General features: G+C 39.7%; 1 protein-coding gene across 3 annotated transcripts in view; it reads right to left on the bottom strand.

The window, feature by feature from the left end:
• Positions 1–25,339, bottom strand: part of zfpm1 (zinc finger protein, FOG family member 1) — a 114,152-nt gene that overhangs the window by 53,600 nt on the left and 35,213 nt on the right. For all 3 annotated transcript variants that reach the window (XM_077596363.1, XM_077596362.1, XM_077596364.1), the window contains exon 4: positions 5,721–5,867. In XM_077596363.1, the coding sequence (XP_077452489.1) occupies positions 5,721–5,867 (147 nt within the window). The remainder of the gene's footprint in view (positions 1–5,720; positions 5,868–25,339) is intronic.

Here is a 25,339-nt window from a genome sequence, read left to right as displayed (position 1 = left end):
AAGACCATGTTTACCCTTACATTCGCAATTTGATAAAGAACGATAGTGTCCAATCAATACCCACCATAAAAGGCCCTATAACCATGAGACACACCTTCATACATCAACATTAATAATGTAAAAGTTGAATTATCTGCATTGTTAAATACACCAACGCTCTCACACTCACACATCAAATCACCTGATGTCTACTTTTCAAAATGTTCTAGTACATGCAATCACTTTATGCCAAAACATTGTACAAACAACAAAGGACAAGCAATACACATGCACATACAAAAACACACATACATGAAAGCACACACACATGCGCACACAAAAAACACACATACGCACACACACACATGCACAAATACCTCACCCCACACCACAGCCACCTAAATGGGGCCATTATTTTCAGCTATAAATCACATTGAATGGCACATTGATTTTATCCTGCAGGGGATGGAACATGGGCGGGGAGCTGGAGACACGGTTATTGCGTTTAATATTATCAATATTATCTTCCATATCATCTCAGACAGGGAGGCAGGTATCAGGAGAAGTCGACAGACACTTCTCTGCCAAAAAAAACCCACCCCCCCAAATAGCAAGACAGTCTCCATCAATCTGATAAGCTGAACTTCCCCTGTCAAACTGGCAGGGCAAAGTCATCCAACAATCTCACCTCCTAACTCATTTCTATATTTCTTTTGTGTGTGTGGGGGGGGGTGTGGGGGGGTGTTGGGGGGGGGGGTGCTTTAATTCTGCCCCTTCATGTGTTTCTTCCCTTTGAATTTACGGGAGTGGCTCTTCTGAGGTCGGGACAAGGGAGATGTGACCTTGCATAGCTGTGCAGTGAATTTCTCGCAGCAGCTGCATGTCTACAGTTGTACTACTCAATCACAAATTCACAATCCAACATGAAATCAATGTTGTGAAAAGAAGGAAAAGGAAGGGAAGCAAACAAGGAAGAAAATATCCATAAGTTGGCACACAACATTTTATTATAAAGTACCGCTCAGATGTGATTAAGAGCAAAATTATCAGTTCCTATGCTGTTCAAATGTATTCTGTTAGATGTTCAACTCAGTCAAAATAATTGAGTAGTTATCTTTTCAATTATAATCTTTCCCTTATTCACTGTTATTGACATTGTTTCATGTCCAATCCATTTAAACTCGGAGTGAATCAACATATTTCAGTTATTCAATGCCAGCATTTTTCAGTTCAAACGGACTGGATGCGCATCACCAGGTTTTTTATTACTATTTTTGCTTGCGAGTTTCAGTGTGAATTTTGACATTTTCATGGACTTTATTTTTTTATACTTAATATTAAAAAAATGCAATGTACTGAAGCGGCAAAGTGGTTATATCTAGCGCATGCACGCAGTTCTAAACAAAAGAGAACTGTGTATTCAATCTGTTTAGGCAAAGGTAAAGCATAAGAGAACGTCCAAGCATTGTCCCTTAGAGTTGAGCCAGGTAACATATCTTGCATTTCCGTCTCATCTCACTTGTGTCTATAGATCTAGCAATAATTATAATTAACCAAAAAGTCTACAATTTATCATCATTATTAGCATAGTGGAGTAGTTGCCACCTCAGGCCTTAATATGGAGTTTCCCTTAGAAAAATGTGTATGGTTCAGCTTCCTTCCAGTCTAAAATCGTAGCTGGTTCACTCAACACCTTAAATTGCCCGTAAGTGTTGGTGTGATTCGGATGGGTTATGGCAGTGAGTGGTGGACCGTCAGGGCCTGCAAGCCTTCTCTGCTGGCCTAAAAAAATATCTGAATCACAGACTGATGTTAACTATGTTTTGTCCATGAATACTTATTAAATAATTCCAAACTGTCTGTCAGCTTCCTTTCATTGCTTTTCCCCCTGGTTGCACTGCTTCCAGATGTGTGTTTTCATATTTAAGCATCTAACCCGGGGGTCGGAAACCTTTTTGACGAAGAGAGCCACAAACAATTCATATTTTCCAATGTTATTCCTTGTGAGCCATACTACGAATTTAAAAGTCAAAATACATACATTTAAACGAGTGCCTTTTCAATATTTTTTAGTAATTTCACCACTTTTAAAGTGGAAAAAACTGAATATTTTTTTAAAGATTCTTATACTGTTGCTAATCAATGAGAGGATGCATTCCATAAGAGTCTACTGCAAAAAAAAATGAAGATTAAAACAAAAAAAAATGAAGATTAAAGCAGTTCTCAATGTAATATCTCAGTTCTGTCAACAGCGATTTCCATATTTTAGCTCACAGGTTGGCAAAGAGCCAGATGCACCCATCAAAAAAGCCACATGTGGCTCCCGAGCCATAGGTTCCCTACCCCTGATCTAACCAATCACATTTCAGCCATTATTTGTTGCCAGGGTCGGAGGCCTTCACAATTAGTTCTGCAGGCTCTGCTGCATAAAACAAGGGTCACTAAAGCACTAAATCGAATAAAAACTTATACCAGAAATACGACAGGACAGGCTCGACTTTCAGCATTAGCTTCGATGGCGATAGAAAAGAAGGAGGAAAGAAAGGAGGATGGATTTTGTGTACAGATGAAAATGATTTTTTGTGAGTAAAAATGGCTATATTCCTAAATAATATTTCAATTGTATGAGGTTATTATTGATGTTTTTTTATGTGTCACAGCTGTAGCTGCAGTAAAGGTTTTATAGCCATAAAATAGTTTTTGAGGGTTGGATTGACAGCAACTGAAGGCATCACTTTCAAATTCACAGCCCGCCATTGGGTTATGGTTCCCTCTCTCAATGTGTCACACATGATCTGTCCAAGGTGTCCTGATACCTATCCAAATGTGAGTCAGCTAAGGTTGGCTCCAACTTCCGCAGGAGCCAACAAATAACTAAATTGGGTAGAAAATAGATGCCTTTCCGGATAAAACAAAAAAGCAGTAAAATTGTTTCACAAGCACATTTACACATGCACTCAGCCCAAAATGACAAAAGAGAAAAGCAATAAAATTCATGCATTACAGCAACTTGAATCACTTATTACATGATTAAAAATGGATGTGGCTTGCTCCAAACAGGGCTTGATTATCACAGGTCAAAATAGGGCCACACACTGACTAATCGGCAAGCTTTCAGTCAGGCTTCCTGTGATGTTCAAGTATGATTGTTGAACCTTTTTGTAAAAGGGGAACACGTGTTTTAACTGTCGAAAAATTCTGAGAAGAGAGAAGAAAAAGAACAGAGGAAAAAATAAACCCACAAAAGAATGAAAGAAGACATGCTGGAAGAGATGTGTGTATGTACCATAATAAAATATCCTAAAAAGTGAGAAGGGTGGGTTGTGGCTGGAACCGAATCCACATTGGTGTAACTGGTACGTGTTTTTGTAGCTAGTTATCGCAGTGTTATCATGTGTGCGTCTGTGTGTGTGTGTCAGCGATTGTCTCTCTCTCTTTCAGATGATAGATATGAGGCCGTGCCTTATTAGCCAGCACTAGCCAGATAAAGACCTAGTATTGATCCTAGGTTGAAAGAGCAGGTTTGTCAAACATGGCTGACTAATAGAGCACTGACAATGGCAGTGCTGGGAAATGGAGGAATCCAAATGGAGGGAGGGAGGAGTACTTATCGAATAATGAGATGGTGTTCGTTAATTGGCGAGGAAAGAGAACAATAAGAAAACAAAAACAACATAACCTGAGTAATGACTAAATAAATATATTTTCTTTCATTACATCCATAACCTGCTCATCCACACACACACACACACACACACACACACACGTAAACCCACGCGCACATACACACACACACACATGCCAACACACAGAGTTTGCTAATCTCTAATCTTGTCTTGTCTCGATTAGCACCTGACAGAATTTCCATGGCTTTATCAAACCAACCGAACCAACAGACGCTTATCATTTCCAGTCCAAAATTTCACAAGTTCAGGAATTTTTGAGATTACAAAAACACAGCAGGAAAAGTCTTGAATAAGTCAAAAGAATATGACTGAACACTCTACTATCAGACAGTGCAAGCGGGAGGCATCGGATAAGAGGTGTATTGAGGGGACAGATTTGCTGGTCTCCAAATTGAGCCAAAGGATTAAAGCCCCCCCAAAAATTAATAGACATATATTTAAAATATGCTGAGAGGCCTGAGGAAAAAAACGTGATCACATAAAATGATCGCATAGAAGCAACCCAATGGACAGGACAAACTAAGATCAAAATGGAGATGAGAGGTGATTTGAAAAATAATGCTTAAGTAAGCATTTTACCATGTTCCACAGCACAATAAATTTTGTCACAACTGTGATGTGTGTGGGCCGGGCCGCTAGAAGAATGGTTAGTGCGTTGGCCTCACAGTTCTGGGGTCCTGGGTTTAATCCCAGGTTAGTCCTCCTGTGTGGAGTTTGCATGTAACGTTCACTTTTTTACGTTCTAATAAGTTTCTTGGGGGGCCCGGGTGAGTGGTTAGCACGTCGCCCTCACAGTTCTAGGGTCATGGGTTTGATCCCAGGTTGGTCCTCACCGTGTGTAGTTTGCATGTTCTACTCGGGCTTGTGTGGTTTTCACTGGGTACTCAGGTTTCCTCCCACATTCCAACAACATGCATGGTAGGCTGGTTGAACACTCTAATTTGACCCTAGGTATGAGTCTGAGCATGAACGGTTGTCCGTCTTGTTGTGCCCTGCGATTGGCTGACAACCAATGCAGGATGTCTGTTGCCAAGATTTGGCTGAGGCAGGTTCCAGCACCCCCGTGACCCTTGTGAGCATAAGCTGTGCAGTGAATTAATGGAATAACAAAAGGAAAAGAACAGACTGCTTTTGCTGATGACTACCGTATTTTTCGGATTATAAATCGCAGTTTTTTTTCATAGTTCGGCCGGGGGTGCGACTTATACTCAGGTGCGACTTATGTGTGAAATTATTAACACATTATTATATCATTTCACATGTTATTTTCACACTAAACCGCAATAGGGCGCTCTAAGCCTGTGTTGATAATTTCAACATTGCCGGTAATTTATAAAAACAACTGAGAAGGGCTGAACAAAAATGGCACCGAAAAGAAAATCATATTCTGCAGATTACAAGCTGCAAATTGGAAAATATGCAGCCGAAAACGGTAATCGAGCAGTAGAAAGAAAGTTTGGAGTTAGCGAGAAACATGTAAGGGACTGCCGAAAAGCGAGGGTTACTCTTACGGAAATGAGGACAACAAAAAAAGCTAATCGCGGGCTAAAAGCTAGGTGGCCGCAGTTAGAGGAACGAGTTCGCGCATGGGTGCTTGAACAACGTGCTGCTGGGATAGGTTTGTCAACAGTGCAGTTGCGTCTCCACACACAGGTAGTTGCCAAGGAGATGAATATAAATGACTTTGCGGGCGGAAGGACCTGTATGTTTTTGGTGTTGGATTTCATCAAATACATTTCACCCCAAAATGCAATTTATACTCCAGTGCGACTTATACGTTTTTTTTCCTTCTTAATTATCCATTTTTGGGCTGGTGCGACTTATACTCAGGTGTGACTATAGTCCAGAAAACACGGTATATACACATTTGTCTTTTAAAGAGAATCTACACAAAATATTTGGCAAAGTACTGTACTTTCATATATCATGTATCATATTTACTAATGCTAATAATCAGGACAAGTTGTGTTTCAGGTTTAGAATGCTGCAAATATAGTACTCAGAATTGAATTTAAAGTTTAAACAAACTTGTTTGGCTTTTAATCAGCCACTCACCCTCATTGCAAGGTGGTGTGTAGGGTGCGGGACTACTGCTGTCACCTTCTGCTGAATCATCCGGGTCCGATGCCTCCGCCTCCTCTCCTGAGAGACTCGGGTTGTCAAATGTGTTATCCTCATTGCCGTCAAGATCACCAAGTGACCCTGCAAACAAAGAAGGAGAAAATGAAACATACTATAACAGTCATATTAATTATAAATAAACATTGATCAATCGCAAGCAATGAAAAAAGTTATTAATTTTTTAAATTTAATGGGAACCATCACAATCTCATAACAAGACAAGGCTATAATGTTGAAGGTACAGTGGAAAAAACAAATGTATTCGATTTTCTTTTCTCCAAACATTTAAATACAATAGGTAGCCTGGTAGGCCGAGTGGTTAGCGCATCAGCCTCACAGTTTTGAGATCGAGGGTTCAATCCCAGATTTGGACCTTCCTGTGTGGAGTTTGCATGTTCTTCCCGGGCTTGCGTGGGTTTCCTGATACATCCCAAAAACATGCATGGTAGGCTGGTTGAACACTCTAAATTGCCCCTAGGTATGAGTGTTAGCGCGTATGGTTTTCCATCTCCTTGTGCCCTGCGATTGGCTGGCCACCTATTCAGGATGTCCCTCACCCCCCACAACCCTTGTGAGGATAAGCGAAAGGAAAATGAACGGAATTTAAATACAATGTTTCATGAAAAATACGCAACCCTCACTTTGATTCATTAAAATTGAAGAGAAAATCTAATTAAATAGCATAAGAGAGAAGGGGGAAAAACATATAAATGGAACGAATGTTGAAAATGGTTATAAAACCCGACCCACTTAACGATCTAATCCATAAGATTAATGGCAGAAGCCAAAGGGGACCTAAAGCCAAATTGCAGTATACCTAAAATTGAAGCTAAAAGAGTGATTAGTGAAGGGCTGATCTATATCAATTACAATTTCACAATCCCTGCTGACCATAGTAATTATACAGTACTTTTGATCTATTTTAGCCTGTTTGAAGATTACATCCATGAAAAGGGGAAAAAGGCGTCTTCATTATTAATGCCCCCTCTTTAAGATGAATATATCAGCCTTCTTAAAATAGTACATTGGCAGCTCAGAACCATCTTTTGTTTGCTGTACTTCAAGCCTCAGTCACAATTTTTTGTTTGGTGTTTATTGGCAGGAAATATTAAGGCAGCATTTTCATTTTCTAAGAGATAGTGGCCGATTCAATGATGGATTCGAGGAAACCATTGCTCTTAAAAGCTGTGTAGATCTTGAGAGTAAGAATGGGTTGATATTATGTGATGTCTTTCAACAGAGAAAAGTAAAAGATTATATACTAGGAAGAAGGAATAGAGCAAGGTTTAACATGTAGCGCAATCCAAAGAGAGAGAGAGAAGGAGAGCAAGAGCGAGAACCATGTTTCCAGTTTGCCCCACCCCTCTGCCTAAACCCAGGCAGGTTGTAAATTAATTTTCATTTAGTTCTGTCAAACCAATCGAGGGATTTTTCAGAACTAAAGCCGTGACTTGGGGCGTATATATTTACAATGCCGAAACAATGGAGTGTATAATCTATACAACGTACACAACAATGCCCGTGAATGAAGAAGCTTGTGGAAAAAGGGAGAGGCAATTTTTCTAATTCTGTTAATTTCACTTGCAAAGCAATTAAAAGCAGGCTGAGATAATGCTTGGAAACAATCGCTGCCTGACAAAGTGTTTCTGTCTTTGTAAATGAAACATCTTTAGGCTAATTTCAACTTCCACGCCTGCATGGTTCACACTCTAATTTCAGATAAAATTAACATAGCTAGATTTGGACCTTCATAAGAGAAAAAGATAGTCGGGAAAGAAAGAAAAAAAAAGATCGATGCCATCCACAATATTTTTAGAATTAGGCCCATGCCGTCCAAGCGATGCTTTATCAACTATTCAGTATCTATGAGGACATTTTCATACAATTAATTTTGCTTTAATCATAATTGTACAAAGGGACTTCGCTGTATAAAATTCCAATTACATTTTGTGTTTCAAATGTAAGTTTGAATTATGGTTTCTTTTCTCATTACTGCTCTGGCTTAATGAATCAATCACCGCATCACTGCTTTCGGACATTGAATGGTACAGAAAGTTTCAACTTATTTTATCCAAGGAGAAATATCCCTTCCTTCTTGTGTCTTGGAGAGTTTGTTAAAAGGATACCGTGGTGCTCGAAGATTAAGTGGTGCAATTTCCACTTCATTTGCCAGCTGAAGAGTTAACGCTACATTAATTGTTATTCCGTGATATATCCATCAGGAAAATTGGACTGAACTATAGGAGATGGGGGAAGAAAGTCAGGCAAAAAAAGACACAGGGCATATATGTAGTATTATCGAAAGTGGTGAACTTATCGAACAGCACCGAACTATTATGAAGTAATGAAGTACAAGCCACTGCTCATAAAAAGAGCCTTGAGCGGCATAATTCCCAAAACCAAATGATAACAAGAAAATAAAACTTTGAGGAAAATGTTAAAGAATGAATGTAAAAAGATACTGGAACCCCCAAAAGTAAATTAAGTTCATGGAATTGTAAAGAAAATACAATACAGTAGTGCCCCGACATATGAGCAATTTGAGATACGAGTAAAATTTCGAGCAAATATTTATCTTCAGATAAAAGACAAATTTTGATATACGAGCGAGCATACAGCGGACGCGAGAGGCTACTCATAAGAACATCATGGGCACAATCTTTCCCGTCTCTATGAGCACTGGGCGGAGCGTTGCATTTTTTTCAGTGTTTTTCCCCGTTAGTCAGTCCAGAATGGCGGAGGAGCTTGCTTGATAATACGAGAGGAGTATATACTATACTACTTGTCGTTGGCAAGTGGTCGTGCGTTATCCTATTGTGAGGACATTTGTGTGCATCATTTTCGGAATATTTTGAAGAGAAGACAAAAGCAAACAACCCTCGATAGGTTTCTTTTAGCTGCAGCTGAAAGTCAGGGTGGAGGCAGGGCAAATAGACCCAACCAGGGAGAAGTGTGTGTGTCTGTATCGTAATCCAAGTTCATTTAAATTTGTTTATGTTATGTTATGAGCGCGTTGCCGTGCAAAAAGTCTCTCTCTCTCTCCCCCCCTCTCTCTCTCCCCCTTCACCGCTCCGCGAAACCCGTCTAATTTTAGTACTATTAAACACATTTTAGTACTATTAAACCACTAGTTATTTGTTACTTTGTTAATAGATGGTGAATTACAACAAATAAAAATGTTTTTCCAATCCAATATCCTGTTTTTGGTGTTTTTTATGAGGGTTGGAATGGATTAATTTGTTTTTAGCTCATTTCTATGGGAAACATTCATTTGAGTTACGAATAAATCGACATACGAGCTCAGTCCCGGAATGCATTAAGCTCGTATCTCGAGGTACCACTGTAATTGAAATTGCCAAAATGCATATTGACAAGCCACAAGGCTTGACAAATAAGACAACACTGCTGTGTTGTGTTCGTAGACACCAAAATGAAGGAGAAAAAGAAAATAACACTGTCCCTACTTTGAAACATGTTTCATGCCTCGTCTTTGTTTGGTCTCAGTCCCAGGTCATGGGTCTTCTCAATGATTGCTACAAAAAATTAAGTCATTAAATCATTATTTTTGTCCAGGCCTTTTTCATAGGTTAATAAGTAAGTAATGTCTGATTTTGTGTTTTCTGTGACCATAGTGTGTTTTTTTTCATTCATTTTCTGAACCGCTTTATCCTAGGGTGACTGGGGGTGCTGGAGCCTATCCCTGCTGACTCCCGGCCAGAGGCGGGGGACAACACCCTGAATTGTTGGCCAGCCAATTGCAGGGCACACTGAGAAAAACAACCATTCACGCTCACACCCATACCTAGGGGCAATTTAGAGTGTCCAATAAGCCTACCATGCATGTTTTTGGAATGTGGGAGGAAACCGGAGTACCCAGAGGAAACCCACGCAGGCCTGGGGAGAACATGCAAACTGTGCACTGGTGGACCGACCTGGATTTGAACCCAGAACTCCAGAGCTCTGAGTGGTAATGGTTAGATTTTACTCAATGTACATCAATCATCTTCAGACAATAACATCTGATATATTATACATATACACCTATTACGATAAAGGTTTTGTGCCAGATTGGGTTGATACATTTTTTAGACTATTAATTTAGAAGTCTTATGTAAAAACATTGGGCAAACATTTTGAAACTGTGAATCCGATTCGTCAATCAAATGATTAATAAACCTAATCGTCAAACTAATAATACTACCTAATACCAATTGCTTTACTGCTCTAAGGTAAATGCTGCATGTGGTTTTGATAAATTACATGATGGCCTCATAGTTCTGGGGTCGAGGGTTCGAACCCAGGAGGGTTTGCATGTTCTCCCCAGACGTGCATGGGTTTTCTCCGGGTTCTCCGAAATCCTCCCATGTCACAAAACATGCATGGTAGGCAGGTTAAACACTCTAAATAGGCACTAGGTTTGCGTGTGCACATGAATGGTTGTCCTCATTGTGCCCTGCGATTGGATGGCCACCAATTTAGGTTGTCCCCCACGTTGTGACCGAAGTCAGCTGGGATAGGTTCCAGCAACCCCCAACCCCCTTTCTCAGATCAGATAAGTAGTTACCAGCTTATGATTATTGTTTTAAATTTAATATGAAATTTGTAGACGGCCCGGAGGATGAGTGGTTAGTGTGTCGGCCCTGCAGTGGGGGGTCCTGGGTTCAAATCCAGATCGGTCCACCTGTGTAGAGTTTGCAGGTTCCATATCTGCGTCGGTTTTCTTTGGGTACTCCGATTTCCTCCCACATTCCAAAGACATGCATGGTAGGCTGATTGGACACTCTAAATTGCTCCTAGGTATGAGTTTGAGCGTGAATAGTTTTGTCTCCGTGTGCGCTGCGATTGGCTGGCCACCAATTCAGGGTTTCCCCCGCCTCGTGCCAGAAGGCACCTGGGATAGGCTACAGCACCCTCCGCGACCCTAGTGAGGATAAAGTGGTTTAGAAAATGAAATGAAATATGTAGTAGGCTAAAATTGGTAAGTAATATAGAATCTATTGATTGTAACTGATTTCAAAATGTCTCTTTCTCACCTTATGTAAATCAATCATTTTCCAAAATCTCATCTCATCTCATTTTCTGAACCGCTTTATCTTCATTAGGATCGCGGGGGGTGCTGGAGCCTATCCCAGACTGACTCCGGGCCAGAGACGGAGGACACCTTGAATTGGTGGCCAGCCGATCGCAGGGCACACAGAGACAAAACCATTCACGCTCAAACTCATACCTAGGAGCAATTTAGAGTGTCCAATCAGCCTACCAAGCATGTTTTTGGAATGCGGGAGGAAACACACGCAGGCCCGGGGAGAACATGCAAACTCCACACAGGTGGACTTGACCTGGATTTGAAACCCAGGACCCCAGAGCCGACGCGCTAACCACTCGCGCCACTGGGCCACCTGCATTTTCCAAAATAATCTTTCCGAGCCCAACTGATTTAGGATAAAAGGGGGACTAAGCCCTAAACTGGTCCCCAGTTGGTCGTAAGGCACGTGCACTCAAACCTCTATGAGTGGGAATCAACCCTACGCTGCCTGTGGCCAAGTCAGATGAATGTGTCAGGACACCATCCGTGACCCAGGAGAAAAATATTTTAACGTGATTTAAAATTGCATTGTATTTGGGTCTTCATTTCATCACATCACATTGGGAATAGCATGATATCAAGTGGGAAATGATTGCGCTGTTGCCAACGTATCGGCACCGTCTACAGGTGATGGACAAGAACATTTGTTACGCACACAGACAATAAAGGTGTGAAGGTATGTCAGAGTTAAAATAAAAAAATGGCTATGAATCTAATTACTTGCTGATACCCATAGTGGCATCAAGATGAAACCAAAACGAATTTTGTAGGAGAGGAGAATACTTGAGCTGCTGCGCAGGGACTGACGCTCTCTGTCTTAGAGAGGTGTGAGGAGAGGCAGAACAAAGTGATGTGCTGATGAAGGCACCCAAGATACTGCTTTATTAACTCTCCATCCACAACAAACCTGTAGCAGGCAGCTCGGTGATTAAACACTGAGACAACACACATCAAACCTGTATGCTCAACAAGCCTGATTAGGCAGACGCAAGCCTCTCCGCTCTTATGCTAATAACGAACGCAAGGGGGGAAAAGGAAAATGGGGGTGTACTTGTATCAGACAATCTCTTAGACTTAGAAATAAAAAAATAACTGGAAAGAATATTTAAAGAAAGATGGGAGAGGATAGGAACATAGCAAATGTGTGATAGGGAACTAACTATCCACTGGAATAGAACCACTTATTAATTGGTGTCAAAAAAGAAGACCTGAAAATTCAATCCAAACCAAATCCTCATCGACCACCTTCAAATATATCTTAGTACAGGGCTGCATTGACGTATATGCATGTTTGTGCTGTGACCACTTTACTATTTTAAATGAATATACAGTAATCCCTCGAATATCGTGGAAAATGTAGACCAGACATGGCCGCGATAATCGAAAAAGCACTAAGTAGGACCACCCCGATTATTACTCCAATACTATGTTATCGCACCTATACAAAAATACAAGTACACAAGTACAATTATCAAGAAGTGTATTTACCAAATACTACAGTTATAAGGATATAAAAAGACTAATATATTAATATCTAAACATAATCGATATTAAAAAATTGTAAATACTTTAAATACTGTACTGACAGCGAAAATAGTTCCTCTCTGCTTGATATATATCCAAAAGTCATGGTTATGGGAGTGCCAACAGTTTCAAACATTCCATTTAAAAAAGTGTTTAAATCTCATTATACTGACAATATATAATGACAATTAAAGAATTCAATTCAATTCGATTTAGTCCAAGTCCTCCTACACAGTCAATATCTTGAAGAGCAGCCCCCTTTCAGCAAGGTACAGCTAGTTGTTGTAAGTTGTGTTAAAATAATAAAGCAAATGCTAACTATCTACACAATCACTTGGCTGTTTCCAATGCCTTGAGTTCAAATGAATTCAAGGCCCCTTTACCTCAATTGCATACAGGTCTAAATGAACATTCTTTCAGTCTCTCGCCTTCATTCTCCTTCCTGACCCGACCTGCCGTCTTCGTCATTTCTCCATTTATCGCCTTCATCTCCTCTTTTACTTTATTCCTCTTTCTCAGACTCTTAATATAGTATCTCTTCTGCTCTCTCCTATCCCTTATAGCACAACCTTCCTCTTCTCTCTCTTTCCTTCACCTCCATCTCTTCCTCCTTTTATTTTTTATTTTTTTGGTAAAAAAGCAGAGTGACTGGGAGCGTCACTCTGTGCGGATAGCTGGGAGCCGTTGGCGGTTATCGGCTCCTGCAGACTCTCTCTGCCGGTCTGATCTGTCTCCTCTTCATTAAGCAAATACGCCGACGTGGAAATGAAAACATAATAGCTATTTGATTTCCAGCGAGATATTTTGCATATTGGTTCGGAGCTGATAGCGGAATTTCATCAAGCCCCCCTCTCTTCCCCACACCCTCTACCGCCATCACCACTGCCACTGCTTTTCCCGTACCCCAACATCGCCCTCTTCCCCTTCCCTCCCTCCACACACTTTAAAAACTGAATTACTGAGATGGGCCTACTTTCAGAGAGATTTCTTTGCATTACTGGGAAAAGGGAAAAAAAGAAATCTGGTTCCCCAGGAAGAATACTTAAACGATTAAATACCCCCCATTCTCATCTTTTTTCCCTCCGTCTTCTCCCTCTATTGATAACAAGGAAGAAAATTTAAAGAATTCACAGTGCTCTAGGTTGACTGCAATAATCAGAGATAGGAAGGATAAAATTAACTCCTTAATGAGCAGAGAGGAGTCTTCGTGATAAAAGTCCTGGTGAGACAGCGATTGGGACACTTGCTAAACCTTGGGAGAGAGACAGTAAGGGATAGATGTAAAGTGATAGTGCTGGCCAGACGATGGTTTGTAATCGAAACTAAATGAGTGACACTTGATACCATTCGTAGGAACAATTAGTTTTGCCTCCTTCTCCTCTGAGGAGATATTTGCTACTAGAAGTATGAGCGGGGCAGGTAGTGAGATAATAGCGATATAGCATCACAGATATACTACTTGCGGTTCCTCAGCACCAGATGTGATGAATGGTCCAGCAGTGGAGTATATCCTTCATGCCCCACTGAGAGAAAAACTAGGCCTGGGGATCAGCAGCTTCTTCGCCACAGGCCTACAGTATCTGATTGTCCGGTGCCTCTCACTAGGACTATTCACAGCCCCTGAACCCACAGAAATAAATCTTCTTGCTGCTGTGTTCCATGTTGGAACACTATGTTGCTTCAGGCCTGATAGCAGTCCTTATGTGTTCCAGGTCCTGTAAGTCTGGTATTCAACAACTACACAGATATGAAGGATAAAATGCCCGCCCGATCTTTTCCAAAAATATCGGAATTGATGAAAATAGTCAACTTGGCTGTTTGTTTCAATTGTCAATGCAAAAACACATTGGCAATGACATGCTTGCTTTATTGTCATTGCGACTGTTACACAGGTTAAAATCTCATTCTAGGTAAAGCCCCAACCCAAGAGAGACAGTTACAACAAACATATTTTCTTTCTAGGAAAGATGGGATAGCCATGGAAGGTTATCATGCTTTACTTTCTATAAATAATCACATATACACACACATGTATGTGTGTACGTATATATATATATATATATATATATATATATATATATATATATATATATATATATATATATATATACACATATACATATATATATACACATATACATATATATATATATATATATATATATTCAATTTTATTGGCGAAAGAAAAGCACAAAGGCTAAGGGGCATGTAATATATATGTATACACATTCATACACACACATATACATACATATACCTCTCAGTATTGATTTGTGTGGTTTTGCAGTTTTTTTAGATTCAATTTTTTTCTCATTTGCTAGGGGAGGTTCTACTACGTTTGCACGCATTATATTGGATTGTATAACTTTATTCATCCCGTATTTGGGAAATTTCATTGTCACAGTAGCAAGAGGGTGAGAATGCAGATACAGGAAAGGAATTTTAGACATAAATTGATAGTTAATAAGTAAGTTAATAAATAAATAAGCGTGTTGCTGAAATATTTATATATATATATACACATACACATATACATATATATATATATATATATATACATATACATATATATACATATACACATATATATATATATATATATATATATGTGTATACATACATACACATAGATGTACATGTATACATACGGTAGGTCTTAACACTCAGCCATTTGTTTTGTTAAAGAGCCTGACAGCTAATGGGAGGAAGGATCTGCGGAAGCGCTCCTTCCTGCAATGAGGGTGCAGCAGTCTATTGCTGAAAGAGCTTCGGAGGGACTCCACAGACTCATGCAGGGGGTGGGAGGTGCTGTCCATGATTAACATCATCCTGGTCAGCATCCTCCGCTCTCCCACTTCCTCCACAGAGTCCAAAGGACAGCCCAGAACAGAGCTGGCCTTACTGACCATCTTATTCAGTCTGTTCCTGTCCCTCTCCGTGCTCCCGCATCCCCAACAGACCACTGCATAAAACACTGTAGATGCCACCACAGTGTCGTAAAAGGTCCTCAGCAGTGTCCTGCACACTCCAAAGGACCATAGTGTCCTCAGTAGGTAGAGGCGGCTTTGGCCCCTTTTATATAGGGCATCTGTGTTTGTGGACCAGTCTAACTTGTTGTTGAGGTGAACACCCAGGTACTTAAAATTCTCCACGATTTCAATGTCTGTACCCTGGATGTTCAGCTGAGTGGTCTGTTGAGGATTCCTCCGAAAATCGATTAATAATAAAACATAAACACTGACATATTGTTGATGACATGTTTGACACAGTGCATGTTATATTTCATCACCTCTGACAGAGATTTAATCAGACTCTTGTGGCCCCTACAAAGTCATCTCTTCTGATTATCTTTTCGTCACCATTTTAACATACTGATGCTTATATTGAGCATTTTGTAAACTTCTCATCCTAAATGTCTGATTATCATTTGGGATCGAACAAAGTATTCAAATGCATCATTGAGATGGGCAACATTCCCCAACAATTACACTGCAGTTTTCTCTGATATTCTGTTGTAATTTTTCTGGCAGCACTTCAAATCCCAATAAAAAAAGCTTATTTAGTCAAGGCATTATCTCTCACCTATGGCCCAAAGTCATTGGATTTTCAATATTCAACAACTTAAAATGTGATCCCAGCAAGATATTTCCACCACTACTCCATCTGCCTCAATGGCCACATTTCTTTGATGACGCAATGTACAATTTTGATACAAACACCTTACATGTTGAGTCTATGCAGTTGTAGCTAATATTGTAGATCATGATTTAATTGTCAATCAAACATAATGATAAAAATCAACATATTTTGGCACAGTGACTAAAGGTTAACAACAGGTGTTTTTTGCAAAAACAAAAGGGGTAGAGTTTTGAATTAGAGAGATAAAGAGCAGTTACCATGCAGACTGAGCTAAGACCCTGGACTATTGAAGCCAGGCATGCAGACGACAAAGCATGCTGATAAGCTCCACTGATAAAAGATGGAAAATAGCAGCAGATTTGAACTTTCCCACCATCCTAAGATCCATGGAGAAGGCGGGGTTGAGTGTACTTATTGGATCACTTCCATATCTAACCCCCCAAAACACACATACACACCAACAAGGTCAACACACAGTACAAGGATACAGGGTTGATTTTTCGAAATACAGTTTGTGATTCTGAAAAATAACTTCCAGTTTTTTAAAAGAAACACTACTACAATATCCGTTATTTATCTCACTCACTGACTCAGTCAGTATATTCTTTTCTATAAAATGTTTTTCACTCAGTGTACATGCATAAGATTCTTAATTGCTGTATCCAGTCGGACTCAGATAAAGCGGGACAGGTCTTGGGTAACTTATTAAAAGGTCTTCGTTAAACAGAAGGTAATTACCTATCTTTTCTGTAAATTTCGTGTCAATCTGTCAAATGGCTTGGGAGCCATTGGACAAAATAGGTGCTAATAACAATAATAAATTAATCTATAATCCTTATAAAACCTGATTTATGGGAGTGTGTGTGTATGTTAAGATTCTCTCGCTACGTTTGTCCAAACCGTGCAACATAGTGTTGAATTTTTTTATCGTGGCCAGAAACGGCTGTGGGATCCTAATAGACGTGATTGAATTTCTTCACCTTCCCTAAACTCAATCTTTTATTTGTTAAACAACCATTTTTCAAAAGAGAATTTTTTTTAATGGCGCAACAATTGTCTTTTGGTTCTAAACAAGCAGGTGGGACCGGCGAAGCCGGGCCCCCTGCTTGTAAAAAAATAAATTTTAAAAAAATCACTATTCATGAAATGCCTCACCTAGGCAAATACATTGTCACTTATTCATTCATTGATTCATTGATTTTCTGTATTGCTGACAAAGGTTGGGGGTGCTGGAGCCCATCTCAGCTGAGTTCGGGGACCAGACGAGGGAGAACATAAATTGGTGGCCAGTCAACCGCAGGGCACAAGGAGATGGACACCCAAAACCACACACAGTCAAACTCATACGTATGGTTAATTTAGAGTGTTCAACCAGCCTAACCTGCATGTTTTGGGATGTGGGAGGAAAGCGGAGTACCCGGAGAAACCCCGAGAAGAACATGCAAACTCCACACAGGAAGGTCCGGACATGGGATCGAACGCTCGATCTCTGAACTGAGAGGCCAACGTACTAGCCACTCACCCAACGGGGCGCCACATGATTACTTATTTATTATGGAAAATCAACTCAACAGCCTGATTATGAGCATTTCAGTTCTAATTGTAAAGCCCTATTGGGCCTTAAGATGAGCGTTTATGTTGCTAGCTTTGAAGAATTCCTCCTAAATATAGTCCATTATTGCCAGAAGGTGATCTATGATACAAGTATCCACTGTCAGCAAAAAGAGGGGGGGGGGGGGGGGAATCGATGTATGAACACTTGTATTTCAATGGTCTTTTTCCTGAAGGTAAAACCTGCCTCTAACGTTGCCCCGTTTGGGATTTCAGCTGCTATAATAGATGGACAGACACTGGTTTTAAGTTGTCAGGATAGGTGAAGTGAAAGAAGGTGAAAAAACACTAATAAATATGAATTTAAGTAAAAATAATTTAACAATAATTTGTTCCTTTATTCAATTTTTTTGTCAAGCACCATATATAAATATATATATATATATATACACATACATACATATACATACACATATATATATATATATACACACACACACACACACACACACACACACACACACACACACACATACATACATATATATATATATATATATATATATATATATATATATATATATATATATATACAGACGCTCCCCTACTTACGAACATACGACTTACGAACAACGGTACATACGAACATGTCTGCAAATTGCGTTTATGTCGAAAAATGTTCGTAAGTTCGATTTTGTATTTTTTTCCAAGTAGTGCTTCTTTCCGCCGCTAATACGCCTGGCACTGTGAGGACTCAGCTCACCCAGCATCTACCTTCTTCGTTGCAATGAGTAAGTGCGTGAACGTATCTCCAGTGCGCAAAGAACCTTTTTCATTTGTATCATTAAATATCTCTTGCATCCATTATTGAATATAGTTGGTAAAAAGCGAAAGGCTTCTATTGAGGGAGTTGCAAGGAAGAGGCAAGCCATTTCATTTGAAACGAGTGGCAATAATAACGAAGCTTGATGCGCGTGAGAGTGGTGAGCGTTTCACGGGCATACAACTTGAATCGTTCGACCGTCAGTACCATTTATAAACAGAAAGATCGAGCAGCAGGACCCAAATATTAAACGTTGCACAAAGTTTACAAATCAATTGAATGATGCCATACAGTGCTACCGCATCATTTATGATGAAAAAAAAGAAGAAAACTGTGCAATCGTCGTTAGATCGCTTCTTTCGGCCAGTTTCTAATACATAAATCTCTCTCTCTCTCTCTCTATACAGTACTGTACATATTATCTCCATTTTATTACATGTTTTTTCAGTACAAACCTATGCGTGTTACTTATACAAGACTTAAACATACAAATGCACTTATATAAACCTTCAATATACTTATATAGGCCTTAAACATAAATTATAATACAAAATATAGCACTGAATCAACTTACAAACCAATTCAACTTATGAACAATCGCTCGGAACCTAACTCGTTCGTAAGTAGGGGAGCGTCTGTATGTATGTATGTATGTATGTATGTATGTATGTATGTATATATGTATATATATATATATATATATATATATATATATAAAACGAATTGGGCCTTCAGATTATGCATTATCAAAATGGTAACCCTGAAAACTCAATGGAACGTGCATGCTTTATTGGCAGATCAAACATATGCACATAAACACACACACACACACACACACACACAAACCTGCTGCTTCCAGAATAACAACTCACAGGGAGGAAAGAACAATAGCTGCCACAAAGAAAGACAAAAAAAACATTCACGGAAAGTGAAATAAGAGCTTCCTTGGGGTTAATTCCTGTTTACTCTTCATTACAAATTTATAAGCTCCAATGTAAAATTAGTCTGACACGCAGCTAGATATGTCTGCATCAGTTTGCTGGTGTTATAATCACTGGATTGCGAATGATATGTCATCTCATCTCTTTATTTGAAACAATGCAATTATAAAGCTTTATACAAAAATTTTAAGACAGTCAAGAGCTAGTATACAATTCTCTGCTTAATGATGTTGACTATCTATAAATCTACTGAATTGTTCAGAGTAGCTAACTAGAAATATAAAGATGCTGAGATACTGAGATAACATAAAAAAAGACAGTTGAAAATAAAGAACGGGGAAAATTGACCGGCCACTAACAGGCAGTGTCTACCTTCTTCTTCTTCTTCGGTAGTGCATGTTCTACTAGTAAGGAAGAGCAGAAGAAAACGCAAGGAAGGGGAAACTTAAACTGCCATCGCTCACGATTGTGGAGTGATTGAATCTACCTATGATTTGCTATATCAAGAGGGACAAGGTTAGACAGATGTCTTCCATCACTTTTAGTAAGACAGCAGTGGGTTGTTAAGTCTCATAGTAATACAGACGCTCCCCTACTTACGAACATTCGAGTTACGAACAACAGTACATACGAACATGTCTGCGCATAGGTTTTTATTTTCCTTTTTTCCCCCCAAGATGGTGCCGTCACGCGGAAGCCAGTGACAGTAGCTCTGTATATTGTTATGTTTTTCGTGTTTTACAGCCCTTCTATCTTTTTTTAAATTACATTTTAATATTTCTTAATACATTCCTCTTTACTTTACTTTGTACTTTATACTTTTTACTTTAATGTTTTTACAACTTTGTTCTGTGAGCCTGGCTTCTTTCGGCTACTTCTTGTAGTGCTTCTTTCCGCCGCTAATACCGACGCCTGGCGCTGTGAGAGCTCACCCAGCATCCACCTTCCTCTGCCCAGTTCGTTGCAGTGCGTAAGTGCGTGAACGTATCTCCAGTGCGCAAAGAACATTTTTATCATTAAATATCTCGTGCATCCATTATTCAATATGGTTGGTGAAAAGCGAAAGGCTTCTAGTGGGGGTGGTAGTGCAAGGAAAAGGCAAGCCATTTCATTTGAAACGAAAGTGGCAATAATAAAGAAGCTTGATGCGGGTGAGAAAATGGTGAGCGTTGCACGGGCATACAACTTGAATCGTTCAACGATCGTTCGTTAAATGTTTTTTTCAGTACAAACCAATGCAGGTTACTTATACAAGCCTTAAACATACAAATGCACTTATATAAACCTTCAATATACTTATATAGGCCTTAAACATAAATTATAATACAAAATATAGCACTGAATCAACTTACGAACAAATTCAACTTATGAACAATCGCTCGGGACCTAACTCGTTCGTAAGTGGGGGAGCGTCTGTACTATCATATGTATGGACGCTGCATTCGCCATATGGATAGCCATGGGAACAAATACCATCACAACAAAGGACAGTACAATCTTAATCTAATTTAAGATATTTATTTTGCAGGAATAGTGAACGGTATTGTAATGGGTGAGTTGAATAATAGTACAGAGATGGTTGTAAAAGTCCAACTAATGTCCCGACATCGTGGTTTTCACAAATTGCGCCAGCTGTTGGGACTTAATAACCACGGTGAACAAGATATTATTGTTTATACAAATTTATGTATGTATATTTCCTTTTCTTAAGTTCAATAAAAATAGTAACTTCCATTAAATTATAATGCAACTTAAACTCATGAGACTACCATTTTTTCTAAACTCATCAAATATTTTTGGAGAAAACTTGGATATACGAGCATACAGCGGACGCTAGAGGCTGCTCAAAAGAACATCTTGGGCACTGTCTTTCTGGTCGCAACTCCCTCGTGTAATGTCTCTACGAGCACTGGACGGAGCGTTGCATTTTTTCAGTGTTTTTTTCCTGTTAGTCAGTGTGAATGGCGTATATACGACTTCTCGTTGGCAAGTAGTCGTGCGTTATCCTATTGTGTGGACATTTGTGTGTATCATTTTCGGAATATTTTGAAGGATTACAAAAGCAAACAACCCTCGATAGGTTGCATCTGAAAGTCAGGGTGGAGGCCGGGCAAATAGAGCCAAGAAGAAAGGTATCAAAATTTAAAACAAAATTAGAATTAAGTTTAGTGTAAGGTTAGATTACATTTATTTTTGTGTGTGTCTGCATCGTAATCCAAGTTCATTTAAATTTGTTAATGTTATGTTACGAGCGTGTTGCCGTCCAAAAGTCCCCCCCCCCCCTCTCTCTGTCCGTCTCTCTCTCCCTTCGCGAAATCCATCTAATTGTAATACTATTAAACACATTTTAGCACTATTGAACCACTAGTTATTTGTTCCTTTGTTAATAGATGGCGAATTAGAACAAATAGAAAATGTTTTTCCAATCCAATATCCTTTTTTGGGTGTTTTTTCAGAAGGTTGGAACAAATTAATTTGTTCTTAGTTAATTTTTATGGGAAACGTTCATTTGAGTTACAAGTAAATCGACATACGAGCTCAGTCCCGAAACTAATTAAGCTTGTATCTCGAGGTACCACTGTATATGCATAAGATAATATTTTCCCACATTTTTTTCCCTTGCTTGGACAACCTCTAACTACAAAATCATCACCCAATTATACCCATAATCCAGATAATTTTCCAAGCCTAACCTTGAAATTTACATATTTTTCTTTTCCTTCTTTTTATTGATGTGTGTGTTGTAATGTCTTTTTGCGTTTGTAATTAGGAGTTCACGTCTGTAGTGAAAATACTATGTGCCTGTGCCAGCTTTCATTTTTAGTTCCCTAAGTTTAAGAGAAGGAATGGCCCTAAATCTATCCAAAAGAGATTAATACAGATAACCTGCTAAAATGGAGATGTAAAAATTATTGTTTCTCCAGGCAAAACTTTGGTATTGTACTCGTGAACTCAGTATCGGATATTATCTCATTTCGTGAACTGAGTTTCATAAAACCCGCATAAAACACCCTTTAAATAGAGGATTTAGAAGAAAAATTAGGGTTCTCAACAGTGACATAATGGCAGAGAGAGGGAGAAAGAGAAAGAGAGATGGGCTGTGAGGGCAACACTCACAACTTGGCTTTGCATTCGTTATCGCCACCTCCTGTCAGAAGGCTTAAAATAAAAATAAAAATAAAGTGAGATGGTGGCAGCAGTGTTGGGATGATAGCCCTGTGGAGCATGAAGACGGGATGTAAAGGAGATAGCTGGTTAAATATAACCTATTGCATGCCTGGCAGCAGCAAAGAAAGGAGGCATTTTCAAGTGGCAGGGCATCAGTGGAGCCCTCGTTGCCCTGATAACATCCACGTTAAGTGACTGTGTGTGTGCAGCACGTTTGTGAGCGTATGTGTGTGTGGGCAGAAGACTCTATAATTACTCTGCAGATCAAAAATACACGCACACAACTGCGGAGGCCAACTCATGAAGGATTATTTTTTACACATGGACAAAGAAAACACAGAGAGAGCGGAGCCAAGAAAAGATGCGCTCACTTACGTATCTATGTATCGCTCTGCCTTGCCAAAGGATGTATCAGCAGCCTCTCTCTCACCCCCTTCACAACACCAAAAGTCACAACAGGATTTTTGATGGGAAAAATGTGCTTTCCTCAGATGATGGTTAGATAGGGGGGAGTACAGCCAAATGTCAAATATGATAAATGTAAGGGTGCAGAGACAAGATCACTCACAGTGCAGGCAGGCAGACAAACGGGGAAATACTTTATTTGTGTGCCTAAGAACACGTGATAGGTTACAATTGTTTTTTCAATGTTAAACGTCACTAAGATGACAGGGAGAGATTTCCTCGTTGGTTCATGTATAAAAACAGGATTTTGCATTTGGACGTTCAAGAAAGCAATAACATGTTGTGTAGTTAAATCGAATAAAACCTTGGAAATTTTATTTTAAGGCGACAGAGAGACAGCCGTTTCAAATAACGACAAAAATGAATGAAAAGGTTTTCATAATGGTCATTGGTTTAAAAAAAAGAGCACGCTCGAGAGATATTTCAGTAAGTGGAAATGAAAGCTTAAAATAAAATTATTACAACACGCCCGTGTTGTTATATAACTACCATATTTTCTCGCATATTGACCGCCTTTGCGTCTAAGCCGTACCCTTAAAATTGCCTAAAAACAATTGAATTTTACGATTTCTCCTGTATAAAATGCACCCTGATTAACAATTTTCACCTCCATATTCATGGATTTAATACTTTGAAGGGAAAAATCTTACGAAAATTCATCACATGTGGAATTCCTGAGATACTGTATGAAATCGGAATTCCGAAAGCGTGTTGCCTGCGCGTAGACAAATTCAAAAAGGAAGTCACGGGAGCAGAACAACCAGGAAGTGTGTCCGTAGCGGTCTAGTTCTCACAAAGTCTCTAGGTGCAATAATAGCATGAGATACACATTACATAGGTATCAAGGCTGATATTTTAATGATCGACCGCAAGACCTTTGATCAGCCTTAACAACTATTGGGATTTGTTGACATGGTAAACACTACAAACACATGTATCAAGGCTACTCGGGTCTGGCCAGTAAGAGCACGTTTTCCTGAATTTCATTCATAGATGTCAAAATAAATTCTGTTTATCGTTTTATGTTTATCTTTCTCTATTTTGAAATAAATGACCGTATTGGCCGCATTGTCTTGTGTTATGGCGTTTCGTCTTTGTCACCTTGCAATTTCGTGCATGTCAAGTCTAATTTGTGCGCATATAACCCGTACCCTTCATTCAGGCATCTGATTTTGGACTTACAAATACGGCGTATATGCGAGAAAATACGGTAGTATTTCCATTTTTAGTATTGTGTGTATGTGTGTGTGTATATATATATATATATATATATATATATATATATATATATATATATATATAGTATTTCAATTCCCAAATACGGGATGAAATAAAGTTCCAATCCAAAATCCAATCCAAAACCACCAAAACCAGTGATTAAGTTTTACCCACAATAAGCATTTCGATACAGTTTTGACCACTTGTTCTTCTATTTGCACATACTCCAAAAGCCATTCCAACTTAAAAGAAGCTTAGACAGAACTTTGCACAAAGCACAAAATAATCAACTTCAGCATGATACGGATATAAGAGGATGGTGGACTTCATGAGACGGTGCTACTCTAAACCTATTGCACTGCCCCGTGTCAGCTTTTGAGACCTTCACGTTCCAGGGGAATAACAGACTCCCTCAACCTGAAGTGAAACCCCAATATCATCTCTAACCTGAAAAATGAACAGCAGTAGATGTGGCTTGCCACAGGAGCTGTGAAGGCACTTCTTTGCAGCAGTCATCGAGATCAAATCAGTCTCGTGTTCATTCATCACTGTCCGGTTTAGTACTGCTGCAAAGAAGGACAACGTCCATCTCCTACAGAGAATTGTAACTGCCAAGAAGACCATCTTTACCTCTTCTCAAACAGTGGACTCAGGACTAATTTTACACATCTTTATTTTGACAGTCTTACCGTATGCATTTTTTCCGCCATTATGCTTATTGACTGTTTATATTTTTTGGCTGGCACTCCACACTACTGTGCATGTTAAAGCGCTCAAAGACTGACTGCATCTTTTTGCCATTGCATCCTAATTATTGCAATGTTGGTATCTTTACATTGCAGGACGACTCTGCATCATTCAGACCAGGTTACTCGGACGTTTGGTCGCCGGACGTTTGGTCGCCGGACGTTTGGTCGCCGGACGCTTGGTCGCACGGTCGCTTGGTCGCCCGGACGCTTGGTCGCCCGGACGCTTGGTCGCCCGGACGCTTGGTCGCCCGGACGCTTGGTCGCCCGGACGCTTGGTCGCCCGGACGCTTGGTCGCCCGGACGCTTGGTCGCCCGGACGCTTGGTCGCCCGGACGCTTGGTCGCCCGGACGCTTGGTCGCCCGGACGTTTGGTCGCCCGGACGCTTGGT

Source organism: Stigmatopora argus, chromosome 3 (genome assembly GCF_051989625.1).
Source record: "Stigmatopora argus isolate UIUO_Sarg chromosome 3, RoL_Sarg_1.0, whole genome shotgun sequence".
Taxonomy (NCBI): domain Eukaryota; kingdom Metazoa; phylum Chordata; class Actinopteri; order Syngnathiformes; family Syngnathidae; genus Stigmatopora; species Stigmatopora argus.
Note: the sequence above shows the minus strand (reverse complement) of the source record. Positions and strands in the feature narration are given on the sequence as shown.